The sequence below is a fragment of the Gobio gobio genome (assembly GCF_949357685.1).
Source record: "Gobio gobio genome assembly, chromosome: 4".
Lineage (NCBI taxonomy): Eukaryota > Metazoa > Chordata > Actinopteri > Cypriniformes > Gobionidae > Gobio > Gobio gobio.
In genome coordinates, this window is record NC_137100.1 from 53,029,535 (window position 1) to 53,057,226 (window position 27,692).

The 27,692-nt window shown below is 40.1% G+C and overlaps 1 protein-coding gene across 1 annotated transcript in view; it reads left to right on the forward strand.

Annotated features, from left to right (window-relative positions):
* Positions 1–27,692, forward strand: part of LOC307125938 (transmembrane protein 132C) — a 263,410-nt gene that overhangs the window by 217,223 nt on the left and 18,495 nt on the right. Inside the window, exon 5 of the mRNA XM_079816194.1 lies at positions 13,954–14,097. Coding sequence (XP_079672320.1) covers positions 13,954–14,097 — 144 coding nt within the window. The remainder of the gene's footprint in view (positions 1–13,953; positions 14,098–27,692) is intronic.

The following is a 27,692-nucleotide window of genomic DNA, read 5'->3' on the forward strand; positions in this document are numbered from 1 at the left end:
CTCTGGAGAAAGATAGCTGAGAAAAGTTTTATTGTACTGAGTTGTTGAGAGCGCAAGTTTATTTTGCTTGTATCTGAGAGCTCTGAATAAACACGAGTCCCAGTCACGCGACCCAGTCTTCCTCCTTATTCTACAAACTTTGTAACATGTGGAACCACTCTCGAATACTTTTCCTACGTTTTTTTTTCCATTACAGCCGTCGAGCATTATTTTTTATATCTTTTCCCATCCCATGAAAGGCTGCAGTGATGAGCATTGAGTACACAGACAGTCTGTTGATCACGTGAATCCAGTGATCTCGTCATTACAGCGCGTTTTCTCTCACAAAATGCTTTGACCACAACTAACAGCAAACACGACACCGATATGAATACAGTAAGAGCTTCGTTGTGCAGCATAACAGTGTCATTCATTATAAATTTGGGCAAGTGTATACACTCGCAACATGTGATTGACAGATCCGAACATTATAAAGAGAGTGTTCTTTGATCGCTAATCTAGCATCTAATCACAATTTAAATAACAGATTTGTTTCATGCTACTAACAGAAACGATGTGAAGTTGATCTTTTATTTATAAAGAAAGTCTTTGTGAACTTGAGTATTTAGCTACACATCAGAAATCACTGATCACAGATCGGGCATTAATGAACACCGTTACTCACTGTTTGTGGCGGTGCTGTCGAATCCATATCGTAAAAGCCTGTGCTGACATTGCGACTGATAAACAGAATCCATTTTCTCCTAATTCTCTGGGCGGCTTCTCTATGTTGACATACAGGGAAGATTCCAGATCGGCTCGTCTGAGCTCTCATTTTCTCAAAGGCAGAGCAGGACACCCAGAACTCGGTTTACACCTATCCAAATTTCTAGTCACTTGGGGACCATATACAGGCTAGGGGAACTCATATTACTGTTAAAAAACTTCCTAAAATGAAATGTTCATGCCATGGGACCTTTAAACTCAGAAATAATATAAAATACGAAAAATACTAAATATTTCTTAGCTAAAAAGTAATAGCAATAAATAACACCAGTAACAGGCTATTATTAACAGCGAATGCATTGTATAAACAGAAAATAACAGCACCTTTCAGCGTGTCACCATCACACAAACATGAAATATCAAACACACAGTAGTAGTTCTTTACAGGTTTTTGCATTCAATTGAGCTAGTTTTCCTATTGTTTTATGTTTGGCGGATGTGTTTGGCTGTAGCGATTGTGTCTCGTGTCTTTAGCAGCGTCTCACCCATGAAACAGCATTCTAAAAACGCGGCGCTCCAGTTAGAAAAAGTTCAACTCGCGTCTAATATCTTTTTCAACGCATTCTGTGTGAAGTGTTATACATTCATAGAGTGTGTCACATGAGAGTGGTTAATCAGTCGTGCCATCATGCGGTTGGATCATTTTCTTCTCTTAACTGTTATCATTTCTGTATTGTCAACATGTCTAAATGTAACGTTCACTAAACATTTTATTCAAAACCACGATTTCTCGATTTAAAAATAATAAAATCGTGGCTAAACATTAAATTGGAATTAATCGAAAAAATCTGAAAAATCGTCCAGCCCTATTTCACTCACAAAACATTTGTGTTCTCCTGAGAAACGTTGCCTTTTCTCAACTGTGACCCTCAAGGTGCGCTTTCCTCCAACACTAATTATACACATCTGAAAAAGCTAATCAAGGCTTTCAGGACTACTAGAAAGTTATAGGCAGGTGTGTTTGATGAGTTGAGTTGAGAACCCCTGCTTTAGGTAAACCTTTGAATGATAGTGTAAATTCTTGTTAATATCATTCTACAGAAGAATTACAATGATGCTTATTCTAATTCTGTCAGTTGATAGCTTGATAGATTCTCTTTTCAAATCCTGCTCTGCTTTTATGCTCTGTCCTGCATTGTGCTATACTTGTTCTGTCCCGATGTGCTACAGATACAGCTCTGCGGTGGGGAATCTACTTGGATTAGTTGAATGATGCAGGCTTATGCTCCTTCTGATGCTTTATTGATTGAGCTTTGGTCTGCCCCTTGAGGAGGCTGCTCTCTGGACTGCAGTGACGGATCCTGTTGTTTGAGGGTTACGGTTCAATGCCTCCTAAACCGCAGCCTGTGTGGTGAGGTCATATGTGGTTGTCGGAGTAATTGGGCATTTTCACAATGATATTTTTAATCATTAGGCCATTTTTTTCTCTGTCTCTTCTTGGCAATTAAAATCACGATTTGGCCCAAAATCATTCTTATTTCTCAGCTCAGAGGTTCATTAATAAAACACAGATCACAACCCTTTTCGTTCACTGCAACCAATTATAACAAAATTCCTATCCTCCATCCAATATAACATGTCTCCGTGCTAAAGGCATCTGATTGATGGTTTGTTATTTACTGTGGAGAAACTTTAGCCTCTGTACACAGACATTCTCAGTTTTATAGCTTTTGCATTCGTCACCCATTGCCCATCTGATCCAATCCTCCATCCAGCCTCTATTTAGGGGAGGAAACACGACCTATAAATCACCACTGTGCCCACGGACACCTCTCTTCTCTTAACGCTTTGTGATATATATGGACCCGTGCGCTATAGCTGCCGTTATGGCAGGAGGAGCTCACGGAAAATTGGATATCAAGGCAAAGGGGAAAAACAGGAAATGGGCTTAAGGATAGCAATGTGATTGGGCCGGGGGGCAAGAGAGCAGAAATTAGCATAAGACGCACAGTAGGATACGGAGATTGGCCCAGAACATGACAGCTGCATAGTAATTATTGCCCCTACTCTTTTCTCATAAATTCACAACGGGCTGTTGCATGAACACTAGCCCTTTTAATGGCACAATTCCCACAGCAGTCTGGGAGGTGGACTAGACGCTGTAACACATGAAATTCAGCTTCACATTTATTTTTTTCTGTAGTGCTGTTAGACAGAAAAGCACATATAATGAAACTTGAAATGTCAGTTTATTTTCAGTTTGTTTATAAATGTTGCTAATTAAATATATTGTTGCAGAGTGGACGAAGTCAGCAGGTTATATCTTTATCTCATTGCCATCTGTTTGTTTATAAGTGAGGATTCTGTTAATAACCTGAAAAACTAAAGCAATGAAGTTCACATTTGCAAGTTGCAATGTAATCATTCTTTCAGTTGCCTTATGTGGGAAACACACCAAAATTTAAGCTGCTTGATAAAAAAGGAAATGGGCTTGACTTAACAAATGCCTCAAAGCTTAATAAAATAACAGTTGCAATATTTTATTTAGATATTGGTTCCCATCCTGTTTGGTGTAAATAAAGATAAATGCAATTCATTAATGTGCATAAAGAGTATTTATAATATAGGATGCATAATAAAATGGAATTGACTGTTGCTTATTTATTTATTTATTATTTGGAGCGAGTAACCTGCCCGCCACACCGGTCTCCTGTGTCACGGAAAAGCTCTGGAAGGATAAAAGGAGGAGTGACGACAGTGCAAGACGAGAGAGGACCTGGCCTGGACTATTTATGTTGTGTTTGTTAATGTTTATATGCGGCAGTCGTCACTCCTTTTATCCTTCCGGAGCTCCTCTTTGAGACTGAAGACCGATGTAGCATGCAGTTGATACTCAATAGCACTCGCGCCACCAGCCTTGCTCCGTTTCCCACGGCTCTCGCCCCGACCTGCTTGACACATTATTTATTTAAATCTTTTGTTCAATCTATTGCAGATTTATTTTATTTTCAAAATGTGTTCCTGTAGGGAACACGCATACTGGCAAAAATGTATTTGTACAGTGTTAAGTAGCTTTGGCATCTGACAGATGCATGTAAAATTCAGATTTACATTTACAATCTCATCTTGGCCAAGAAAAGTACCAAGAAATGACTAACCTAATTAGCTTACTTTGTTTTGATGGGGATTTTCATTAATATATAAGAAAAAGCAAATAGTGTTTCCAGTTCTTGTTTTTTTTTTTGTTTAGTTTTTTTGATGTTTGTGTTTTTTGGAACAGTCTGCCAAATTACTAGAGGAATACAAACTGAGTTTAGATTAATTAGATTAATTAGATGTTATCTCCATGGCCAAGTTCGATATGTCTTGTTATGAAGTATGCTGCAGCCAGTTATGACTGCTTTGCGTCTTACAGAAAGTTTGTAAGGAGTTAGAAAATGGGTAATTTGTTGGTTAATTGTCAGCACAGAGGTGTAAACATATAACTGAATATGCCGGTTATTTCACTAAAATCTCACCAGAAAAAAAAAAGAACAGATCAAGCCCGATTTGCCAAGCCCACAGGGTTTGGCAAATTTGGAAATAAAATCCCCCAGTTTCAGTTGCTAGTCCCTCCGTCACAACCCACTCACACATACCAAGCCAAACTGACAAAACAAGTATCATTGCATATGCCAGGTTATGCAAGAGAGAGAAAAATACATGCTCTCACAGATGTCTGCGCATTTACACATCATCCTACATTACTGCTGGCTTGCATTTATTCAAATGTATTTTTCATTCTACAAAGAGACAGTTTTCAAATGTATTGATATTTGATGATTTGTAATGCTGCTTTTTGTGTTTCTCCATGTGTGTGAATGCAATCTAATGAACTCTGAAATAGACTCTCTTTCAATGTTTGGGGTATATAAGAAAAGAACGTTTTCTTATTGATTGTGGGAACAAGAATCTGTAATATTTTATTAGATCTAATAACCCAGTCAGTGGTGAATGGAACTAAATGGATGGATTTTTTCCCTACTGGTTGAGTCGATAGCAAGGTATCACCATTACTCATTCACAGTACTTAAATTGAAGTGATTGACCCCTAGAGGATGATAGCAGAACTACATGCTACTTTTTTATGTCATCTTTTTTTTATTGCATTCATATTTTAAAAGACCATGCAAAACACAACTGTATACTAATGCCCAAACCTTATTCGTATATTTTTTTATTTTTAATTTTGAATGTATAGTTTCTCCAATTCCAGTTTAATGTGAAGAGTAAACTATAAGTAATTATTTGGCTGTTTACCCAGAGTCTGTAAATACAGTGACTCTGTGGCAAAATCAAAGCATTACTGTTTGTTGGGCTGTACCATTTGTCAACATCTGGCTCAACCAATGGTGTGAGTGCAGGGACAAGAAAGTTGGATTCTCATGCTAAACATAAAACGAGTTGGACGTATGACAGAGTATTTCTGTACCAAAGTTTCGGAAAGTTTTTTCAGAGTATGGCCCTGTATGACGTCATAAAGGGTGGAATTCCTTGTACGGGCACTTCTCCCGGATGAGCGTGTGCACTAGGGGTGTAACGATTCGTTTTAACAACGATTCGATTCGTATCACGATTTGAGGTTGTCGATACGATTCAAGGACGATATTGGTTCATTTAGAACGATACGATCCGAAACGATTCAGTGACTTGAAATCGATTCAGTAACTTTTTAGCCAAAAATTGTGTGACTGAAATAAATATCTGGAGACTGCTCAATGCAGGTGAAGTTTCCTAGATTCCTGTTGTTTCTTGTAAGGGAATCAGGTAACAATTAATTATGGATATAAACAAACAAGTAAACAACAATTAATGGCAAATGCATTCAAATTTTATTTGAATAAAGTGCAACCAACAGTTTAGGTTGAATTAAAAGGAAGTTAACCTTTTCTGCTCTCATTTTCAATTTTCAATACATTTTCAATAAAAGCACAGTAAGTGCAACCAACATTTCAACAGTAGGTTAACCTGCTACTTCTGCTTTTGTTTTCCAACATAAAAATATTACAATATTAGTATAAAAAATAAAGTGCAACTAACTACTCTTCAGGTTTAATTAATAGTAGGTTTACCTGCTACTTTTGCTGTTGTTTTACAACATTAAAATAATACAAATACAATATTAATATAAAAAATAAAGTGCAACCAACATTTCTTCAGGTTGAATAAACTGGCTGAACCTGCTACTACTCTCAGTTTAATAAACAAACAATATTTAACAAAGATAAAATGTAACCAACTACTCTTCAATGACTCTACAGATTTCTTTTTCAAAAATATCAACATGATCTGACCGCAGAACACTTCTCTGTGCGTTCACTATGTCGCCAGCAGTACTAAAACTCGCTCTGCAGGCACACTGGTGTCAGGAATGCACAGGTGACAAGCAAGGGTTGAAAGTACAGGTAAAACGTTACTAACTTAGCTCTTTCTCCTGGTGGCTTGATAATTTCTCGCACGTTGGCTTCTCTGTCATCCGCCACGCTGTTTTGTTTTCTTTGCGCTGCTGCTGGTGCGTGCGTTGCGATGATGTCACAGATAGGCAGACTTAATCGAGTAACGTTTAACGGCTTTATCATTATCATATATCCATATAAAGTCTGACGTGCTTAAATCCAATGCGTTATTTCCCATGATCGATACAATCGATTGATTACCTTTTAAAACGATGTTAGATCGATATATGTCGTCCGGAAGGCCATCTTGCCGAGCACAGATCGATGTAGTTAGATCATAGGAAAATAAATCGATACATCGATGTAGTAGATGAATCGTTACACCCCTAGTGTGCACACATCAACCAGAGCAAGAGCACATCAGCGTCATTTTGTTTTTAGTGTGTGTGTGCGCGTGCGTGTATATGTGTGTACGTGTGTGTGTTTGTGCGAGTGTCTCTTTATCACCCCCCACTGCACGCCTGCACAAGCTTGGCTGTTTTTGGAAAGAATTGGTACAGCGTATCTGTCTTTTATAAATATGATAAAACTAAAGACTCTTTAGAGATATGAAGGATGCAATACAACTCAATCGGTACTTAAGATTAACATGAGACTGTGTGTGTAATCTACCCTTTAATATATCGGCCAAATTTTCTTACCGGGCCGATAAGGATAACATTAAAAATGAACATATATTGTATCGTAATATCGTATATTGTGCACCCCTAGTGCCCTCCCACTTTTTCAGTGGCTTTTGTTCCGGAACGATATATATTTTTTAAAAGTCTTTGTTTAAGAGATATAAGCCATGAACCAAACCAACCAACTATGAAGTGCATCACAACATTATACTCTTTGATTTAAACCCGAAAAAGTATTTGTATATTGAATACAAAATTTGTACTTAAAGGCTATTATTAGGGAAATAACTACAATCCCACAAAGCATTGCGGATTTAAAAAAAAATTGAAATATGAAAATATTGATTTAAAGATGTTTATTATATAACACACTTTTTGTTTATTGTATTTCAGTCCCTCCAGAAAAACGCGATTATGCGATCGCGTGATTTAACGCATAATCAGCCAAAGTCCGCATATTCATGCGGGGGCCGCATTTTTTCAAATACGCCGCACTTTCGCCGCATAAATTGCCTATTTCCGCGTGCAAAATATGCGGGGCTATCATGATTTCATAATCCCCGCATTTTAGTTGCAAAAAAAGTCATATATATTAGCAGAAAGTTGAAAATTTTTCGTTTACTTCACACAAGAGCCGCCATTTCCGCCTATTGCCATGGGAATGTTTTGAAGTGACGTGATTACCCGACGCGAACGTCATCGAAAAGCTTCAAACCCCGTGGAGAAACCATAGATACCGGTGAAACCATGATGAAGCACAAACTCCCATTGGCCAACAAAAATAACAGCAAAAGAGCAAAGCAGTTTCCCTGTGTGCTGACTGATTTCAAAACACAGCACCATGAAGCTTTGAAGCGTTATGAATCAATGAGTCGATTCAGCGGTTTGAAGCGTTATGAATCAATGAGTTGATTCAGCGGTTTGAAGCGTTATGAATCAATGAGTCGATTCAGCGGGTTGGATCGCCAAAGTCACGTATTTCAGCAGTTTGACACGCGATCCGAATCATGAATCGACTCGATGATTCATAGCATCATGATGCTGTGTTTTGAAATCAGTCATCACTATATAAGTCGTTATTTAGTTTTTTTTGCACACAATAACTATTATCGTCGCTTCATAAAGTAATTGTAGAACCACTGTAGTGAGATGGACTTTGTAACGACGTCTTTAGTGGGCTACCTTTTATGGGTCTTGAGAGTGTACATTGTGCCAATGGAGGCCTTTCTGAGCCATCGGAATTCAACTAAAATATCTTAATTTGTGTCCAACAACATAAAGGGAAGTCATTAATGACAGAATTTTCATTTTTAGGTGAACTAACCCTTTAAGAGATTGCACTTTGTGCATTGGAAGCACTCAAATGTCTGTTTTGTATAGCGACATCTGTAAAACAGGAAGTTATTTATTATTTTTTTCAGAAGTTGTAGCATATTCCTTTTGTAAAGCTACAGAACTTGATTGACTAAATGTTTTGTAAATTTGAGCCATTATTAAGGTCTTCAATAAAACAAGATGAGAACTTAAATATTCCAGCACTTTCTGTGATGTAGTGCTTTTTTTCTCTTTCTCATCAAACCGCAGTTTTTGCAAGTTCCCGCAATTTTATCGCATAAAATTGCATAAATATCCCGCATTTTTCATCGCATTTTTTAAGAAAACGTGCCGCATAATCAAGGATTTTTGCCCGCAAAAATCACAAAAAAAAGCCGCATTTTTCTGGAAGGACTGGTATTTGCTAATTATGCATACAAATATTTAGGTAGTTAGAGAGTGTAGGGAAACTAACTCTATGTCATTTGCAGTGTTTCGTGGGAGTGGGTGGGCATTAAAGTGTTCTTTTGGCGCAATTCTCTGCAGAATCATGGTTAATGTTAGCCTAGAAATCTAGACGCACCCTAGCGGCATCAAATATAATTTGCAGCCAGGGCGTCTAGCAACTCTCCGTTGGCTTGCAAGCTGGAAAAACCAAACTCTAGTCAGGCCAATCACATCGTGTATAGAGTCGGTGGGCGGGCTTAACATAATGACGGCAGAGTTGCGGCGGTTCTGCGTGCTACTTGTAAACGAAGAAGCTAGCAAACAGCGGTCTTTCGGCTTTGGACGTGACTCCTGAAGACGAAGCTTTTCTTTGAGAAAAGAACAAAGAACGGCACTGAAGTCATTCTTAAGAAAGGAAGATGTGTTCGGAGTTTTGCTGACCGGATACATCAAAAGTTTAATCTACCAACTAGCTCCGCTTCACCTTCTTCGTTGCTCTGGTTGGTTGAAGTGCTATCCTATTGCGTGCAGAGGGAATTTGAAAGACAACCGTTTGTATTTATGAAACCCGACTGTTGTACTCTATAGCAGAGGAGAATGGAATTACAAGGATAGCTTTGGAAACCTGTGAGGAAACAAACAATCCTGGTGCAGGGACAGTATATACTGCTAATACAATCATATATTGATAAATCACCATTGTTTGCTAGTCTGTATTTTAGTTTCACTCTTGTGTGAACAATAAGGGAATCAATTGTATCACAATGTGTATCCTGTCATCACCTATACTCAGTCCTAGTATATTATGAACTATACAGTAAAGTGACACAAAATTACATTATCCAAGTTGATTCAGTTTGAGAAGCCTTCGTTCTTCCCAGTAGGATATCTTTGTCGCATTTTGTGTATGCACTACTCTTTATGTCATTCCTCTCTGAGAGGTATTCTTGTGCTACGCAGATCCAATCAGTCATCTCTATTCCCAGCACTTATAAAATGCATTCGGCACAGACAGGTGACCAGTCAAAGAGTGTTATCCATGCCTTTGTCTGACCGAGCTCGCATTCCGCTACAACACTTCCCATTTGACAGAGACGATTTATAATGTCACGCCGACACCCGTAAAGTACAAGCTCCCTCTTGCTGTAACGGCATCATTCTCTTCTCCTCCACTTGAGGAGTGTGAAATTCATTAGCTGAATGGTTATAAAGAGATTAGGAATGTGACGTAATGGATATCAATTATGATTTATTCAGTCTGGTTGCATGAGAGAGCTGCAGCTGGATCTCTTGAATATGAAGAGGCGTGCAAGAGTGTGTGTTTGTATGCAGTGTTTGTGTTTGTGTGTCTTTTTATGAGGAAGCAGCGCATTCATGCCAAGATACTCGGAGAGTAGCGCTACTTCCAGTTTTTTAGTGGCTTATTACTGATGTCATCATACAAAATTGTTTTCTTTTTTGTTGAGCTGTGTGGTTGTTTGGATAATAGGTAGGTCTGGATTGTTTTTATATTTACTGGTGTGTCATAGCACATATTTTTAGTAGTATTTCTAGCTTTATATGTAGCTAAGTGGAATAAAGTAGATATGAACCTATAGCCTTCATTCATTCATCATGTTTATCTGTCAGGATGCCAGATGAAAAACTGCTCATGTTGCAGCAAGGTAGATTTTTTCTCCTCTATTGTATTGTGTCTCCTCCTTTATTTTCCTCTCATTCTCATCCCTCTTCTACACACACACACACACACACACACACACACACACACACACACACACACACAAACAAACACATTCTCTCATTCTGTCGGTAGCTGTAGTTGTGATACACACCTGGGCTGGCCTCACGTGTGTGTAGAAGATCTGTGAGGTTTCTGCCTTCATGATTTTAATGCACATTCAATTCCTAAGCCATACAAGGCTAAACATCTGACAGAGTTTCATAAAATTACAAGTAGTATTCTGTATTAATTTAAGAGTCATTGGGGCGAATGCACTAAACAGTTTTGATATTCCTTAGTGGTATTTCAGTGCAAAAACCTGTTTCTTATTCACAAACCACCTGCAGTCCAGTTTAGCCAGGTATTAAGATGGGACTTTCAGTTAAATCAGTTCTTTTCAGCATCAACATTCCCACTTTTTATGTAAATTAGGCTTATAGATTTGCAGCTTATTCTTAAAAGTAAGCACTGTTTACTTTCTGCAATTAACATTGCACTATAACATCCCACGGAATGTCAGCCAAATTGTTTTAAAGAGATGTTTATGTACCTCACATCTAATCAAGTTCTTTCTACGTAAGTAAAATGTGTACATGAGGCTACAAATTAGTTAACTCTGAAATCTCCAACAGATTTTTTGTATGTAATTTATTGTATAAGTATATTAAACTTGAAAAATCTGGTTGGATATTTCAGAATGTTATTTAAAAATGTATTTGCATCATCATATATACACTACTGTTCAAATTTTTTGGGATTTTTTATGTTTTTTAAAAAGAAGTATCTTGCGCTCACCAAGGCTACATTTATTTGATCAAAAATACAGTAAAAACAGTAATGTTGTAAAATATTTTTATTATTAAAAAATATAATAATTACTGTTTTCTATTGTAATTTATTTCAAAATGTATTTATTCCTGTGATAGCAAAGCTGAAGTCTTCAGTGTCACATGATCCTTCAGAAATCTTTCTAATATGCAACATTTCTCGTTATTATCAATGTTTAAAATGGTTGTGCTGCTTAATTTCTTTGTGGAAAATGTGATGGGTTTTTTTCAAGATTCTTTGATGAATAGAAATTATCTTTTAAATATACACCAATCAGGCATAACATTATGACCGCTTATTATCTCTTCATCACTGCACCTGTTAGTGAGTGGGATATATTATAACATTTTGTCCTCAAAGTTGATGTGTTAGAAGCAGGAAAAATGGGCAAGCGTAAGGATTAGAGCGAGTTTGACAAGGGCCAAATTGTAATGCCTAGACGACTGGGTCAGAGCATCTCCAAAACTGCAGCTCTTGTGGGGTGTTCCCAGTCTACAGTGGTCAGTATCTATCAAAAGTGGTCCAAGAAAGGAATTGTGGTGAACCAGCTACAGGGTCATGGGCAGCTAAGGCTCATTGATGCACGTGGGGAGCGAAAGCTGGCCTGTGTGGCCTGATCAAACAGACAAGCTACTGTAGCTCAAATTGCTCAAGAAGTTTATGCTGGTTCTGATAGAAAGGTGTCAGAATACACAGTGCATCACAGATTGCTGCATAGCCGCAGACCAGTCAGGGTGCCCATGCTGACCCCTGTCCACCACCGAAAGCACCAACAGTGGGCAGGTGAGCATCAGAACTAGACCATGGAACAATGGAAGAAGGTGGCCTCGTCTGATGAATCACTTTTTCTTTTACATCACGTGGATGGCCAGGTGTGTCGCTTGCCTTGGAAACACATGACACCAGGATGCGCTATGGGAAGAAGGCAAGCTGGCTGAGGCAGTGTGATCTGTATGTTCAGATGGGAAACCTTCGGTCCTGCCATCCATGTGGATGTTACTTTGACATGTACCACATACCTAAGCATTGTTGAAGACCATGTACACCCTTTCATGGAAACGGTATTCCCTGGTGGCTGTGTCCTCTTTCAGCAGATAATGTGCCCTGCCACAAAGCAAACATGATTCAGGAATGGTTTGAGGAGCACACGTTTGAGGTGTTGACTTGGCCTCCAAATTCCCCAGATCTCAATCCAGTCGAGCATCTGTGGGATGTGCCGAACAAAAAAGTCTGATCCATGGAGGCCCCACCTCACAACTTACAGGACTTAAATGATCTGCTGCTAATATCTTGGTGCCAGATACCACAGCACACCTTCAGGACGAGTCCTTGCCTCGACGGGTCAGGGCTGTTTTGGCAGCAAAAGTGGGACCAACACAATCTTCTTTTCCTTTCGGCTGTTCCCTTCAGGGGTCGCCACAGCGAATCATCTGCCTCCATCTAGCCCTATCCCCAGCATCCTCTTCTCTCAGACCGACTACCTTCATGTCCTCCTTCACTACATCCATAAACCTCCTCTTTGGTCTTCCTCTCGACCTCCTGCTTGGCAGCTCTAACCTCAGCATCCTTTTACCAATATATTCACTCTCCCTCCTCTGAACATGTCCAAACCATCTCAACCTGGCCTCTCTAACTTTGTCTCCAAAACATCTCACATGTGCTGTCCCTCTGATGTACTCATTCCTGATCCTCTCCATCCTCGTCACTCCCAAAGAGAACCTCAACATCTTCAGCTCTGCTACCTCTAGCTCTTCCTCCTGTCTTTTCCTCAGTGCAACTGTCTCCAAACCATACAACATCGCTGGTCTCACTACTGTCCTGTACACCTTTCCTTTCATTCTTGCTGGTACTCTTTTATCACACAACAGACCTGACACTTTTCTCCACCCATTCCAACCTGCCTGGACACGCTTCTTCACTAAACAGAATATCAGGACTATCAACCATTTTAATTACCAACAATCATTTTGTATATTCCTTATAAGACCTTCAAAATGTGCATTATTATGTAGCAAAAACTAGTTCTAAATATGTATAATAAAAATGTATCAATTTATCTCTTATTTTTTATTTCCAATCTCTCCTGGTCTCTCTCTCTGTGTCTATCTGGTGAAGATTTTGAGCTTCTCTCTCTGGATGGCGTTGTAATGACTCATTATCACTATGGATACTGCGATAACTGACCTCTCCTCTCGGCATAATTACCAGCCTTTTCATAAAGTTAAAATGTCAATTATGGGCACGACCAGGCCTCCTCCGAGCCCGCGCTCTCATTTTCTATCTCTCGCGTTTTCTTCTCTCTCCAATAAAGAAGTGTTTTCTCCTGAGACGAATGTGTTCTCATGCTAAATATTTATGCGGTAAATACTTGAGGAGATGAATTCAGAGAGACCCAAACCCACATGAAGACCCATTAACCCTCTCTGAATGTGATGAAATGATTGCATAATTGGGAATATGATAATTAATCTCTGTCAAAGCCAAGCAATCGTGAGATATGAAACATCACAGTGCCAGCCGGCATCAGCTTTACATTAGAGAGCCTTGCCTTTTCCTTCACCCCAATTTATTGCAGATTGTTATTTTCAAATCAATTTATCTGTGTTTGTGGTGGATTTCAGCTGTATTCCATCCAGCATTTTATTAGGATAGTGAAAGGACAGGGCTGAAAAGTTCCCAAAAATGTATTTGGGAAAGTTTCAAATGTATTTCGAACGTCATATAAATATATTATAATATTTGAATACATATATTTTTAAATAGTATTGGGATTAATTTAAATGTATTTATAAATTAAACAGCAAATATCTCTTTCAAATAGGACACAGAGATCCTGAACACAGCAATTCTGACTGGACGGCGAGTTGCCATGCCGATAAAGGTTGTTACCGTGGAACAGGATGGAACGGTGAGGGAGGTGGATGATCCTGTGACCTGCATCTCCACAGATGAGGACGTCCTCAAGGTGAGAGCTCACCTGCTTTATTTTGCATTACCTTCTTCATCCTCTGCCCCCCGGCTCTCCATCAAAAGTTTAGACAGGAGTGGGGCCTTGCATTGTCGATACATTTCATCTTGCAAAAAGTAGAAGCGACAGGTTCCAGGGTGACTCGGGGAAGCCCAGAGTTGTGGTAGAGAGGAGATGAACAGTCAAGAAAAACAGCGGGTGCCTGTGAAAGCTGTTTTTCCTCCGCAAAGCTTTTCTCTTTAGTGGGTTTGAGTTGCACAAACAGAAATGCACACATACACACAAAAAAAAGACATTTCCAGAGCTGATTAACGGTCTGAAAGACAAACGCGAGATGTGTCACATCACATGAACCAACTGAGCCGATGCAAATTTAGACATGAAAGGTAGCAGAACTGGAAAAGAATGATGGAACTATGAGGACGAAAAATTCTGATGTAACAGGAAGAAACACCTTAAAAGATAAACAAACCAACCACGTAATACCTGTTTGATTATTTATTCAACTATTATTCTATTTCTGCAGTAATTATTGCTGAAGATGTTTACATGCACACTGCTCATTTTACTGGACTTAATCTTCCTGGTTTTGGGTTCCTCTTATCCCAACTGGACATTGGATTTACATTTTCTTAGGTTTTAGTGTTCAAAAATAGCTAAATATTGTGTAATGAAAGGGATTTTGAGTTTTCTGAAGTACATTTATTTAACAGTACTGTACACACTGTAACTTTTGGCCCTCTAACGGTTAAAAAAAACTGCATGCATTTTGCAGAAGAACATTGTTTTGGTTGTGCTTTGGCTCTGCGTGACTGTGCAGATGAATATGGTTATCCTATTGATTGCTCAAAAAACATTTAGTACCATATATAACAAGTTATATATAGTATATAGTAGCTCTCTAACAGAGTTCTTTGTAAAGCATTTTTCTATTCTGAAGCCACAATGACGTCTTCAGCTAGTCAGCTTGAGATCCTTTCCATCTAAACTTGTTATATTGCAATTTATCTATTCAAATACCTTACTCTCCTGTTGCGTCACCTTTACAATATTTCAAATCCCTCAGTTCTCTGATCTGTTCCCACTGATATTCGAAAAGTCAAGCCAATCTTGATTCTCATTTTATTACGAGCTCTGTCGCGTTCTATTTTTGCGCAAAAAAAAAAAGGTTGATTCCCGGAAGTTTGAGATCTATCATACTCCATGCCCTCCTTTCTCGCTCATTGTGACAACTAATCGATGCCACTCCCACACATGTACACGTCAAAGTAGCTGGATTAACTTTTCTCTATTTAAGGACATGATGAGGCAACCACGGATGAGTGAAGTATGTACGCAATTTCCCACAAAACAATGTCCCGTTATGTCTAAAATATAACACTTCTAAGAGGCTTACCATAGTGAAGCTGGGTAAGATTAATGATATATTGACTCATTATTCAAATTTTGTTAATTCTGAACAACAACAAAAATGGTAAATGGACTGCATTTATATAGCGCTTTCAACAGACCCATGGCCATCCAAAGCGCTTTACATATTGCCTCACATTCACCAATTCATACACCGACGGCGGTGTCAGCCATGCAAGGTGCCATCCAGCTCTTCGGGAGCAGCTGGGGTTAGGTGTCTTGCTCATGGACACCTCGACACTTGGTCAGGTGGAACCGGGAATTGAACCACCAACCTTCCGGTTTGTAGACAACCTACATGAACCACTGAGTGCCGCCCCAGTGCAGGGGACATGTGACAAAAAGTGACATAGTGTACCTTTAAAGAAAAAAAAAAAAAGCTTTTCTGAGAGTGTTTTACTGTTTAAACAACGCTAATTACTTAAGTTGCTTCAATAATAATGGATGTGCAAATTAAGCATATACTGTATCTATATACACTATATTGTCAAACGTTTTGGGACGCCTGCTTTTACTTGCAGATGAATTTTAATGACATCCTATTCTTAATCCGTAGGGTTTAATATGGAGTTGCCCACCCTTTTGCAGCTATAACGGCTACTCCACCAAACTTTACACTTGAGACAATGTAGTCTTCAGATAGAGAAGCGGGATTCGTCACTTCAGAGTGCTTTACACCACTGCATCCGACACTTTGCATTGCACTTGGTGATGTAAGGCATGTGGATTTTTTGTGGTGTACCACTTCGTGGCTTAGTTGCTGTTGTTCCCAATTGCTTCCACTTTGTTATAATACCACTAACAGTTGACCGTAGAATATTTAGTAGTGAGGAAATTTCACGGTACCACGCTTCTGAGAGTGTTCAAGGATTTGGAGGGGTGTTCTAATATTTTTGGCTATATAAATATAAAATACTCTTACTCTGTTTCTTTTGTAAAATATAAAAACACTTGCTTTTTGGGGTAGACAGTAAATGTTACCCTTGGGGTTGCATGAAAGTAGCATCAGAGTCTTCGTTGTCATGCTCTCCTGAACTCTGAGCTAATAACTGAACCTTCCCCTATGCTGAAGCAATTTCCATTTACAAGCAGCAATATGTAGTTTAAATACAATCAATACCCGGTAACAATGAAAAACTCATTCCAGTGCTTTAATGCAAAGTTGAACAACAGAGCGTGTTATTAAGGGAATTACAGGATGCTCATTTTCTGTTGGTGTTGTGTTGTGATGGGTGGGGGCATCAGGATAGGAGGAGAATCTGCTTCATGACAGAAACATGTGGTGGGGAAATTGCGGCAGGTGTACCTGTCTACTTGCGGGTGTCATAAAGATGTGTATTTGAACTCCGGCTGACATGCGTGACAGGTGTAAACAGGAAACATGACAGCGTTGCAACTGAGGACAAGAACCAAAAGTGCACCGTCAGGATAAACTCAACTACAGGAACTGTTCAAAAGGCTAGCATAAAACCAGCTTTATTTGTACAATATTATAGTAGAAATAAAGAAAGGAAAGTTGATTATAGCAGAAAATAATGCCCGCAAACATTTACCACATTCTCTTTCAATGGCGATACATTAATTAATTCAGGGTTGAGCGAAAGGATAATGTCGTCTTTTATAAAAGATGTCACCTTGTCACATTGCCACCCTGCAGGTTCAGGTGTGAATACGATCTTATCTTTATCGTCGCACGCTGTGGTTAATCAGTTCCGCGTTTGTGTGGGGTGAAGGGCTCTCGTAATGATGGCTGATCAAATAAATAAAGGAGTCGGCTAAAGAGATCCCATAGGCTTTAGCGCTCAAATCCCACTGTTTAACCAGCGTCTGTGAGAGCGAGGCCATGGCCTTAATTGGTTCCTGTGAAGACTCCCTCAGTAATGTCTGCGGTAATTGAATTTGACAAAGAACAAGAAGGACAGAGGCATGGAGGAAGGGGTGAGACTGTGTGTGTGTGTGTATACACACTCAGACACATGGGGACACACAAAACAAAGAGGATTATAAATCAATCTTTCACATCCTCACCCCTTTTTCCTCAGTCTTCCGCATTTCTTTTTTTACCCTCTGTTGTAACGTGTTTATTTATGTCCATTTATTGTGGAAACTCATTGGGTTTTACTGTATCTCGGCTAGTGTAGACACTGCGGGTGTCCTCTATGTAAGAAAGAGCATGGTGTGGAGAGGTGTACAGTGCTAATCCGTTTAATAACTCATTCACTTTGCAGTGACAGGCGGGCAGATATCCGGCAAGCCTGTAATCGTGTAAAACTCTGATCAGGTTAGGAGCATCAGACCGCTCCTATTCTCAGGTTCAGCTGAGCAAGACAGAAACAAAATATGTTTGTCAAGAGAGAGGTAAAGAGTTGCTGTGTGTGCAGTGTTGGGAAGGTTACTTTGCAAACGTGATAGGTTACAGATTACAAGTTACCCTATTTAAAATGTAATAAGTAGTGTAACTATTTCAATTACTTTATTAAAGTAATGTAACTGATTACTTTTCTAAATTTCTAATGAATTTTTTTTAACTGTTAATCATTTTCAAACATTTAAACCAGGCAGGGTTAAACTCTAAAAAACAGAAATAGTTATATTCAGTCATATTTAAGAGTAAACACAATTCTGGGTCATTATTCTTTAGTTACACAATTTTTTTTTCTTCTTACTGACATAAAAATAGTAAAAATCTGCATACTATTCTTTTTACCACTAAATGTGTGTGAAGGGAAAACATTATACCACATAAGGCCTAATATTTATTTCTCACAGAAGGAAGAATAGATTCTAGTTTCATACTCACTGCAACCCAAATAGACTCCGTCAGTGTAGCTGTCAAATTAGTTTTTTTTATAAAGTTATATTATATTGTTTAGACTCAATTACCAATCGTAGTTAAAGGGTTAGTTCACCCAAAAATGAATATCCCCAACCCGTAAGACCTTCATTCATCTTCGGAACACAAAATTTAGATATTTTTGGATGAAATCGGAGCTCTCTATGACCCCTCCATAGACAGTAATTTAATTACCACTTTCAAGGTCCATACAGGTAGTAAATACATTGTTAAAATAGTCCATATGACTCCAGTGGTTCAACCCTAGTTTTATGAAGCGACGAGAATAATTTTTGTGCACAAAAAACAAAAAAAATTACGACTTTATTCAACAATTTCTTCTCGTCGGTGTCAGTCTTCTATGTAGTTTACGTTGGCCAGCTCCTGCGTCAGCATCAGCCAATGGTAAGCCAGCGTGCTGGTGTAGCTCTGACGAACTTGGAAGCACTGTACTGTATTTACTTACAAAACAAAAACGATCATATCAAGAAGAGATGGGTTCATTTTGTGAAGAGCCACCTTGATGCAGAGCTGAGGATCACCACCAAGACCTGACTCTGCAGTGATCATTTTACACAGGATAGTTTTACTAACTTTCATCGTAGACAACTGATTCACTGATAATCCGCTGCAGAATGGGGCCGAACCGGCTATCTCCCTCCCCTATCTTCATCCTCCCGTTCTGCCGACAACTGGTGCCATCGTCTGCAGTATGTGCCCACCAATGAGTGTTGTCTTGTGTGCTACGGCAGTTTTCCCGTGAGGGAGTGTGGTTTCAGCGCCGACAGCGGACACTCCTCCAGCGTTTGAGAGCAGACAATGCTGCTTATTTTTTCAAGATTTTGATAAGCAATTTTATTTACTTGCCATTTTTTATCATTCAAATTTGACTGGATGGTTTATAACACATTTTTCTGTGGTGTGACAAACTCAGAACACATTTAATTTTGACTTTACAGGGACTTTAAAGGGTTAGTTCACCCAAAAATGAAAATTATTTCATTAATTACTCACCCTCATGTCGTTCGACACCCGTAAGACCTCCGTTCATCTTCGGAACACAAATGAAGATATTTTTGTTGAAAGCTGATGGCTGAGAAATTCCTCAGATACGCCTCCATTGGCATTCAGTACATTTACACTCACAAGACCCATAAAAGGCACTAAAAACGTCGTTACAAAGTCCATCTCACTACAGTGGCTCTACAATAATTTTACGAAGCGACGACAATAGTTTTTGTGCGCAAAAAAAAATCTAAATAACGACTTTATTAGGGGCCAAGCACCGAAGGTGCGAAGGCACCTATTGAAACCGTTCCCGTTCTTATTATTATTATTCATCTTCTTCTTCTTCTTCTTCTTCCGCCACGAAGTCTATGGCAGCCCATAGAACCGTATGGTAAAAAGTTGTGAAATTTGGCACACTAATAGAGGACAGTCTGAAATGTCACCGTAGCAAATTTGGAGTCTCAAACTCAATCCCTCTAGCGCCACCATCAGTCCAAAATTTGACTCATGTTTATGCTAATAACTTTTGAACCATAAGGGCTAGAAACAAATTCCTCTGATCCCTTGGCTCAAGACGAATCGATTGAACCATATGACGTCATTTTCCGTCATAATAATTTTCCCGCCATTTTGAATTTTCCGAAAAACCTACTTTTGCGATCTCGTCCTAGACGGTTCATCCGATTTGTACGAAAATTGAACCAGATTATCTTCAGACCATGCTGACAAAAAATCTTGCAAATCAAGTTGATTCGTCAAATCATTTGCGATAAACGCGCAAACAAATTTTACGTAGCGGTTGCAAAAGCACTCTTAAGGCAATATCTCCGCAACGCTTTATCGTATTCAAACCAAACTTGGTGCATGTCATCACAAGCATGACTTGAGGCAACATGCAGTGTTTCGGCGCAGCGCCACCTACTGGTCCGGAGATACAAAAAATGGCTGTTTTTGCTTATAACTTTTGAACTGTTTGTCCAAAAATCATAAAAGTGGTCTCGTTACATTCAGGACGGCATGCCGAGTCGTCTGATATTCAATTTTACCATATCAGCCATTTTGGCTGTCGGCCATTTTGAATTATGTGCTAAAATGCTATATTTTACAAATGCATTAGTGTATTGTTACTAAACTCGGTATGTGACTTCCACTCCATGCCCTGAAGGTACTCAAAAAGTTTTGGGGCAGTGCCACCTTGTGGTCAAAAGTTATAACAAACTTGACAAAAATGCTAATAACTTTTGATTTAATTAGCTTAGTATAATGAAACTGGTCATAATACATTCATTGGCTCATGCCGATTCAATTGCACCCTATGATGTCATTTTCGGTTGTGATAATTTCCTCGCCATATTTAATTTTCCAAAAAACCTACTTTTGCGAACTCGTCCTAGACGGTTTGTCCGATTTGCACAGAAATTGAACCATATCATCTTCAGACTATGCTGACAAAAAATCTTGCAAATCAAGTTGATTTGTCAAATCGTTTTTGATAAACGCGCACACAAATTTTGCGTAGCAGTTGCAAAAACACTCATAAGCCTATATCTCCACAACGCTTTATCGTATTCAAACCAATCTTGGTATATGTCATCACAAGCATGACCTGAGGCAACATGCAGCGTTTCGGCGCAGCGCCACCTACTGGTCCGGAGATACAAAAAATGGCTATTTTTGCTTATAACTTTTGAACTGTTTGTCCAAAATTCATGTCTTCCGCACCATGCTTTGAAGGTACTCAAAAAGTTTTGGGGCAGTGCCACCTTGTGGTCAGAGGTTATAACAAAATTTACAAACATGCTAATAACTTTTGATTAAATTAGCCTAGTTTAATGAAACTGGTCATAATACAGTCATTGGCTCATGCCGAGAACATAGATACTAATTTTGCCATATTTGGTCAAACATCCTGTCCTCAATGTTCTTATTTGATCAAAACCTACTTTTTCAAACTCATCCTAGACTGTTTGTCCAATTTCCACCAAAATCGAATCGTATCATCTTCAGACTGTGTCAACAAAAAGTTAGGAATTTTGCATCAATAGATGAAACCGTTTTTGTAAACCGCAGTGACGAAGTTGAGCCATGATGCCAAAGTGACTCTTGAGGCTGTATCTCTGCAATGCTTTGACATATTGGCATCAAACTTTGCATGTGTCATTGTTCCCTTATTCTGACCACACCACATCCATTTCGTAACTGTGCCACCTATTGGTCAAAAGTGATAAACCATTAACTTATATTATCAGTGACTCTATATATGATATTTCAGCCATTTTGCCAAAGCTTCTTAAACTGTATAATTGTTAATTGCTGCAGTTGGTCTGACACTCTCTGACTACAATGCATTTTCAGCCTTTTGCCTAAAATCATCTTAAAACGTGATTAATTTCTCATTGCTGCAGTTGATCTGACACTGCCAGCCATTTTGGCATGTCTTGTCTTCTTCTTTGCGCTTGGCCCCGGTATTGCTGCTTGCAGCTATATTTCAACTTGTTCTTGTCTTCCGTTTTTGGCCTCTGCCGTGAACTCATGAAGCACCACGACGCATGCGTGAGAATATGACGTAGCGCCGGTGTTCGGAAATCCATGAAATGCACAATTTAGCCCCATTTTGAGCACTATGCCGAGAACTAAAGCACGATCAATGTAGAATTCAACAGCTTAGATATGGCGCATCTTCCTCTGCTTGTAAACAAATCGCTTCTGGGTCATGTGTCCGAACGGCGGATCTGCGTCATATTCTCACGCATGCGTCGTGGTGCTTCGTGAGTTCACGTCCGAGGCATACACGGAAGACAAGAACAAGTTGGATTAAGGCGTTATTTTGATTTTTTTTTTGCGCACAAAAACTATTGTCGTCGCATCGTAAAATTATTGTAGAGCCACTGTAGTGAGATGGACTTTGTAACAACGTTTTTAGTGCCTTGGGAGTGTGAATGTACTGAATGCCAATGGAGGCCTATCTGAGGCCTTTCTCAGCCATCAGCTTTCAACAAAAATATCTTAATTTGTGTTCCGAAGATGAACGGAGGTCTTACGGGTGTCGAACGACATGAGGGTGAGTAATTAATGACATAATTTTCATTTTTGGGTGAACTAACCCTTTAAGGTTAACATTCATCATAGGAGATGCTTCCTCAGGTTCGACATTTTAATAGTTGGCAAATGTATTTTCCACTGAACTGTTATATTTGCGCCCTTTTCTGATTTCTGAATTAAATGATTTTTTAAATTTCCAACACTGGAACGCATATTTATCACTTGCCATAGTGGCAACTTTCAGACAGGTTATAGCCTAAAGCGTTTTAAGTGCCAATGTGGATTGATGTAATTGGCAGATGTGGTGCGCTGCAAATTCAAACAAGAGAACAAATCGAAATGATCAGAATAGCAACGCTTTACTAAATGGCTTTTATATGGCAGGAGGCTTTGTGCACATCAAAAACACGCAAAGCAACAAATTAATATTATACAACATATCCTAGATTTTTACAGAAAATATTCAGATGCCCCTAATCTTTAACTGTAATTTAATTTCAATTTTTTTCTCAGTAACTGTAACAGATTACAGTTACATTTATTTTGTAATTAAATTACATAACTCCGTTACATGTAACCAGTTACTCCCCAACACTGAGTGTCTTTCATTAAGATTACCAAGTATTTTTTCTAAATATATTGTGGATCCTGAAAGGATTATTAATTTGTATTCCTGGAAATCCTCCAGATATTTAATAGAGCTGAATTCATCCCTATTTTGCATTTTTATATTTTTAAAAGTTCAAGGCTTTTTTTGCAGTTGAGTTTTGTCCAAAAGATCCTTTTGAGAGGAAAATTATGCTTAGCATATCGCACAATAAGGGAAAATAAGGCTAGCTGTTACTTTTCACTCCAGTGAATATTTCTTACTGTGATTTTATTTGTTAAAAGTCAATTTTTGTATAAGGCACATACCTCAAAGTCTTGGCTACAAAAAAAGCTATTGAACATTTCCACCATTTTTGTCCAAGGTTATATGATACAGTTCATTGAATACTTGTCACAAAAGTTGTCACAATACAATCTGTCATTAAGCAGACATTTCCACTTTATTATATTGCAAAAGTAAGCGATTTCCTGTGAATGTGTGAGACTTAAATGTAAACATATTATATGTAAATAACTTGAAGAATAACAAAGTCATTCTCAATCATTTCAATAATAATTAAAATAACGTGATAAATACAAATTTGCAACATCAAGCAGCATAACAGACTGTTTTGTACAGCTTTTGGAAGCAGCTGACACCGCAATCCTTGCATATTCAAGTTAACTGTATCCTCTGATGAAAAACCAAAATGAAAAATTCAAATGAATGCTTTATATAAATTTGTAACATTTAAAACAAACATGATAACTAGTCCCATCTCTTCTAAATGGTTACTGATCTATTTTCACATGAGTGATTTCGACATGGTTAGAAAAGAGTAGGATGTTATAGTGCATAATCAGAAAAATTTCAATATAATGTGGACATAAACTGCTTATGACCCCCATAAACATCCCAGCCGCTAATCAATCACTGCAACGCCCTTTTAAAACTATATAGATCTAGCTTCTTTCTGAGCTTAGGATGGACAGTGGATATGGCTAAGCTCCCATAATACTGCCGTCTCTACCCAGTGGACCCGTAACTCACAACTAATGGACCCTGCAAGACCCTCCCAGGGGCTCTTTCCAGCTCTGGTAATAGCCTTTGACCTAACCTTCCTCTTTCTCTGAGCCCATGTGAGAGAGTGGGGAGGAAGCAGTTAACCTTCCTCCCCAAAACCTCATCTTCCCAACGGGAGCTATTAAACACCTTTTTTGTCTTTTTTTTTTAAAGCATTATCATGGCTACCTGCTGCATGTGATGGCCAATAGAATTTTAACACACGACAGGGTATCCGTTGGGCACTTTGCCCCGCGATCCGTAAAATGGCTAAGCATGCCATAGTATGCGCTGCTTAAGATCTTGTATATTTATGTATATTATCTCCCAAGCATAATGCTGGCAGATACTGTGAGTTATCTGACATGCTGCATGCTGACAGACATATGGACACTTTCTGTTATGTTAAAAGGCCTTTTCTCCTGAATTATTCAACAATATGCTGTTATTTTCCCACCATAAACACCTTAGAACAAAGCTTCCATCTGTGTGAGGTGGTGTGTTTGTGTGTGCGGAGAACAGCACTCAAACAGACGCCATGGAAAATGGGACTGGCATAGCTGCTGGTGCTGTGCTGTGATGGCAGTATTTTTTAATCCGATATGTTACAAGAGATTCACTTCACATGATACGATACTGTGTAAGTAACCAAATACACACACTCACACAGATGGAACAGCGCTTTAAGGTGTTTATGAGAAACAATGACAGATCGTAGCTGAGATGCAGGAGTATTGGACAAGAAAAGTATCCTGAAGTTAACTTTACTGATAACTAGTAAATACGTTTTTTATGCCGTTCATTGCAGCGAAGCTTTTTGCCTTTATCGTTACTACTCAACTGCTACATTTTCTAAGGACACTATTTGTGGGAATATGTGTATCTTCTGACTTGTCTCAAAGAAGGGCTTTGTTTTTAGTTCATCTCCCAAAGAGAATATGTTGATGAAGGTTTAGGCCACTAATAATAATATCAGACATATTGGGGACACCCATGACTTATATACCTATGCAAATATTATGTAAATATGCCGCATATCAATTTCAGAAGTTTGAAAAGGACCTGACTTCCCATTCTAGGACAAACTGACTCAACCCGCCTGCCCCAAGTGATTCAGAGAGTCACCGAAGACATACGACTTTGAACATTTTGTCATTATTTACTCTTACTCTCATGTTGTTTCATGTTTTTGATGCGTTTTGAGAATTGAGGCACTAGGTTGAGTGTGCACAAGCATAAAAGAAATGTAAGAGCTATACGATGGAGGGGGAAGATAAACGACTTACATTTTCAGTATTGTCCTCACAAAGTTCTCATAATTTTAAGTTTATTTTTTCACAAATCTGACTTTTTTTTTCTGAATCACGATTCTCAATTTATCCAGAATCATGCAGCTCTATTGCATGGGAACATTTTATTTGTAGTTCAACAAAATAAAAATGTTTTTTTTTTGTTTGTTTGTTCATGGATATGATGACCCTGTCACGTTTAAACTAGAAACTGGTTGAGGACTCAAGTGCAGGGAATGGATTATTTATTAAACAAATAAACATAATACAAAAACAAAACAAACCCACGAGGGGGAAATAATCAAACATGAAATAACCAAAGACCAACTTGGAACAGAACACCAGGAACATGAAAGACAACGCAACATTGACAACGTACCAGCACCGGACAGAAAACAGAAGGAGATTAAATTGGAGACAAACAAGGCAGGTAACCACAGGTGGGGCAAATTAATCACTAATTAGATGACAAGGAGGGTGGGGTCAAGACTGCAGACAGGAGCACATGGACCAAAATAACAAAACACCACCAGTGCTCAATGAGACAGGACAGACATGTGACATAACCCCCCCCCCCCCCCCTCCCTACGGCTACCAGACGCTCCACCAGGCCAGGGCGGAGCGGGAGGGACAGACCAGTGGGGGACAGGAGGGACAGACCAGGGCGGGACAGATAAGGGAGGAACAGAAAACAAAAAAGTTCAGGCGGCCAGGGCTGGCCACAGGGTTCAGGCGGCCAGGGCGGGATGGGAGGGACAGGCGGCCGGGGGGGGCGGCCCGCAGAGTTCAGGCGGCCGGGGAGGCGGCCCGCAGCGTTCAGGCGGCCCGCAGAGTTCAGGTGGCCGGGGGGGCGGCCCGCAGAGTTCAGGCGGCCAGGGGGGCGGCCCGCAGCGTTCAGGCGGCCCGCAGCGTTCAGGCGGCCCGCAGAGTTCAGGCGGCCCGCAGAGTTCAGGCGGCCGGGGGTGCTCGGGCAGAGCAGGGCGCCTGGGCGGCTCGGACAGAGCAGGACGCCGGGTCGGCGCGGGCAGAGCAGGGCGTCTGGGTGGCACGGGCAGAGCAGGACGCCGGGTCGGAGCGGAGCGGGCAGAGCAGGGCGCCGGGTCGGAGCGGAGCGGGCAGAGCAGGGCGCCCGGTCGGAGCGGAGCGGGCAGAGCAGGGCGCCCGGTCGGAGCGGAGCGGGCAGAGCAGGGCGCCGGGTCGGAGCGGGCAGAGCAGGGCGTCTGGGTGGCGCGGGCAGAGCAGGACGCCGGGTCGGCGCGGGTGGAACACGGACCACCAGAACAGCCTTCCTCCTCCTCCTCCTCCGTTTCGGAACAGGGACCACCGGAACACGGAGCACCGAAACACGGACCACCGGAACAAGGTCCACCGGAACAGTATCCACCGGAACACGATCCACCGGACCTGGGACCACCGGAACACGACCCACCGGACCTGGGACCACCGGAACAGGCATGGAGGGAGCCTTTCTCCTCCTCCTCCGTTTTGGGACCAGCGGAACAGGGACCAGCGGAACAGGGACCAGCGGAACAGGGACCAGCGGAACTGGGACAATGGTCATTGGAGGGCTGGGGTCAAGATAGTCTGTGAACTCCCAGAAGCCAAAAACCCCCATCCTCCCCATCTCCTCCGGATTGAGGGGCATGTCCAGACACAGATTAAAAACCTCCTTGGTCGCTGCCTCACTCAGGTCCAAGTGATCGATCTCAATGAGGAAGACCCGAGCAAACCTCCTCACATCAGCTCCCTGCTGACGTAGATAAAGGGAGTTCACATACCACATAGCCTCTAGGTGGGTGACAGGTTCCATGGAGAGAAACAGATAAAAGGGCAAAAAACAACTGCCGAGTCCTCTACAGGCTGGTACGTTCTGTCACGTTTAAACTAGAAACTGGTTGAGGACTCAAGTGCAGGGAATGGATTATTTATTAAACAAATAAACATAATACAAAAACAAAACAAACCCACGAGGGGGAAATAATCAAACATGAAATAACCAAAGACCAACTTGGAACAGCACACCAGGAACATGAAAGACAACGCAACATTGACAACGTACCAGCACCGGACAGAAAACAGAAGCAGATTAAATAGGTGACAAACAAGGCAGGTAACCACAGGTGGGGCAAATTAATCACTAATTAGATGACAAGGAGGGTGGGGTCAAGACTGCAGACAGGAGCACATGGACCAAAATAACAAAACACCACCAGTGCTCAATGAGACAGGACAGACATGTGACAGACCCCATAGACTGGAGAGTTCATGACTCACTTATGACTGGTGATTGCATAAAAGCAATTTTCCTTGCTGAATGAATAAGCATTTAAGCATATTTGGAATTAGCTGAAGCCACATC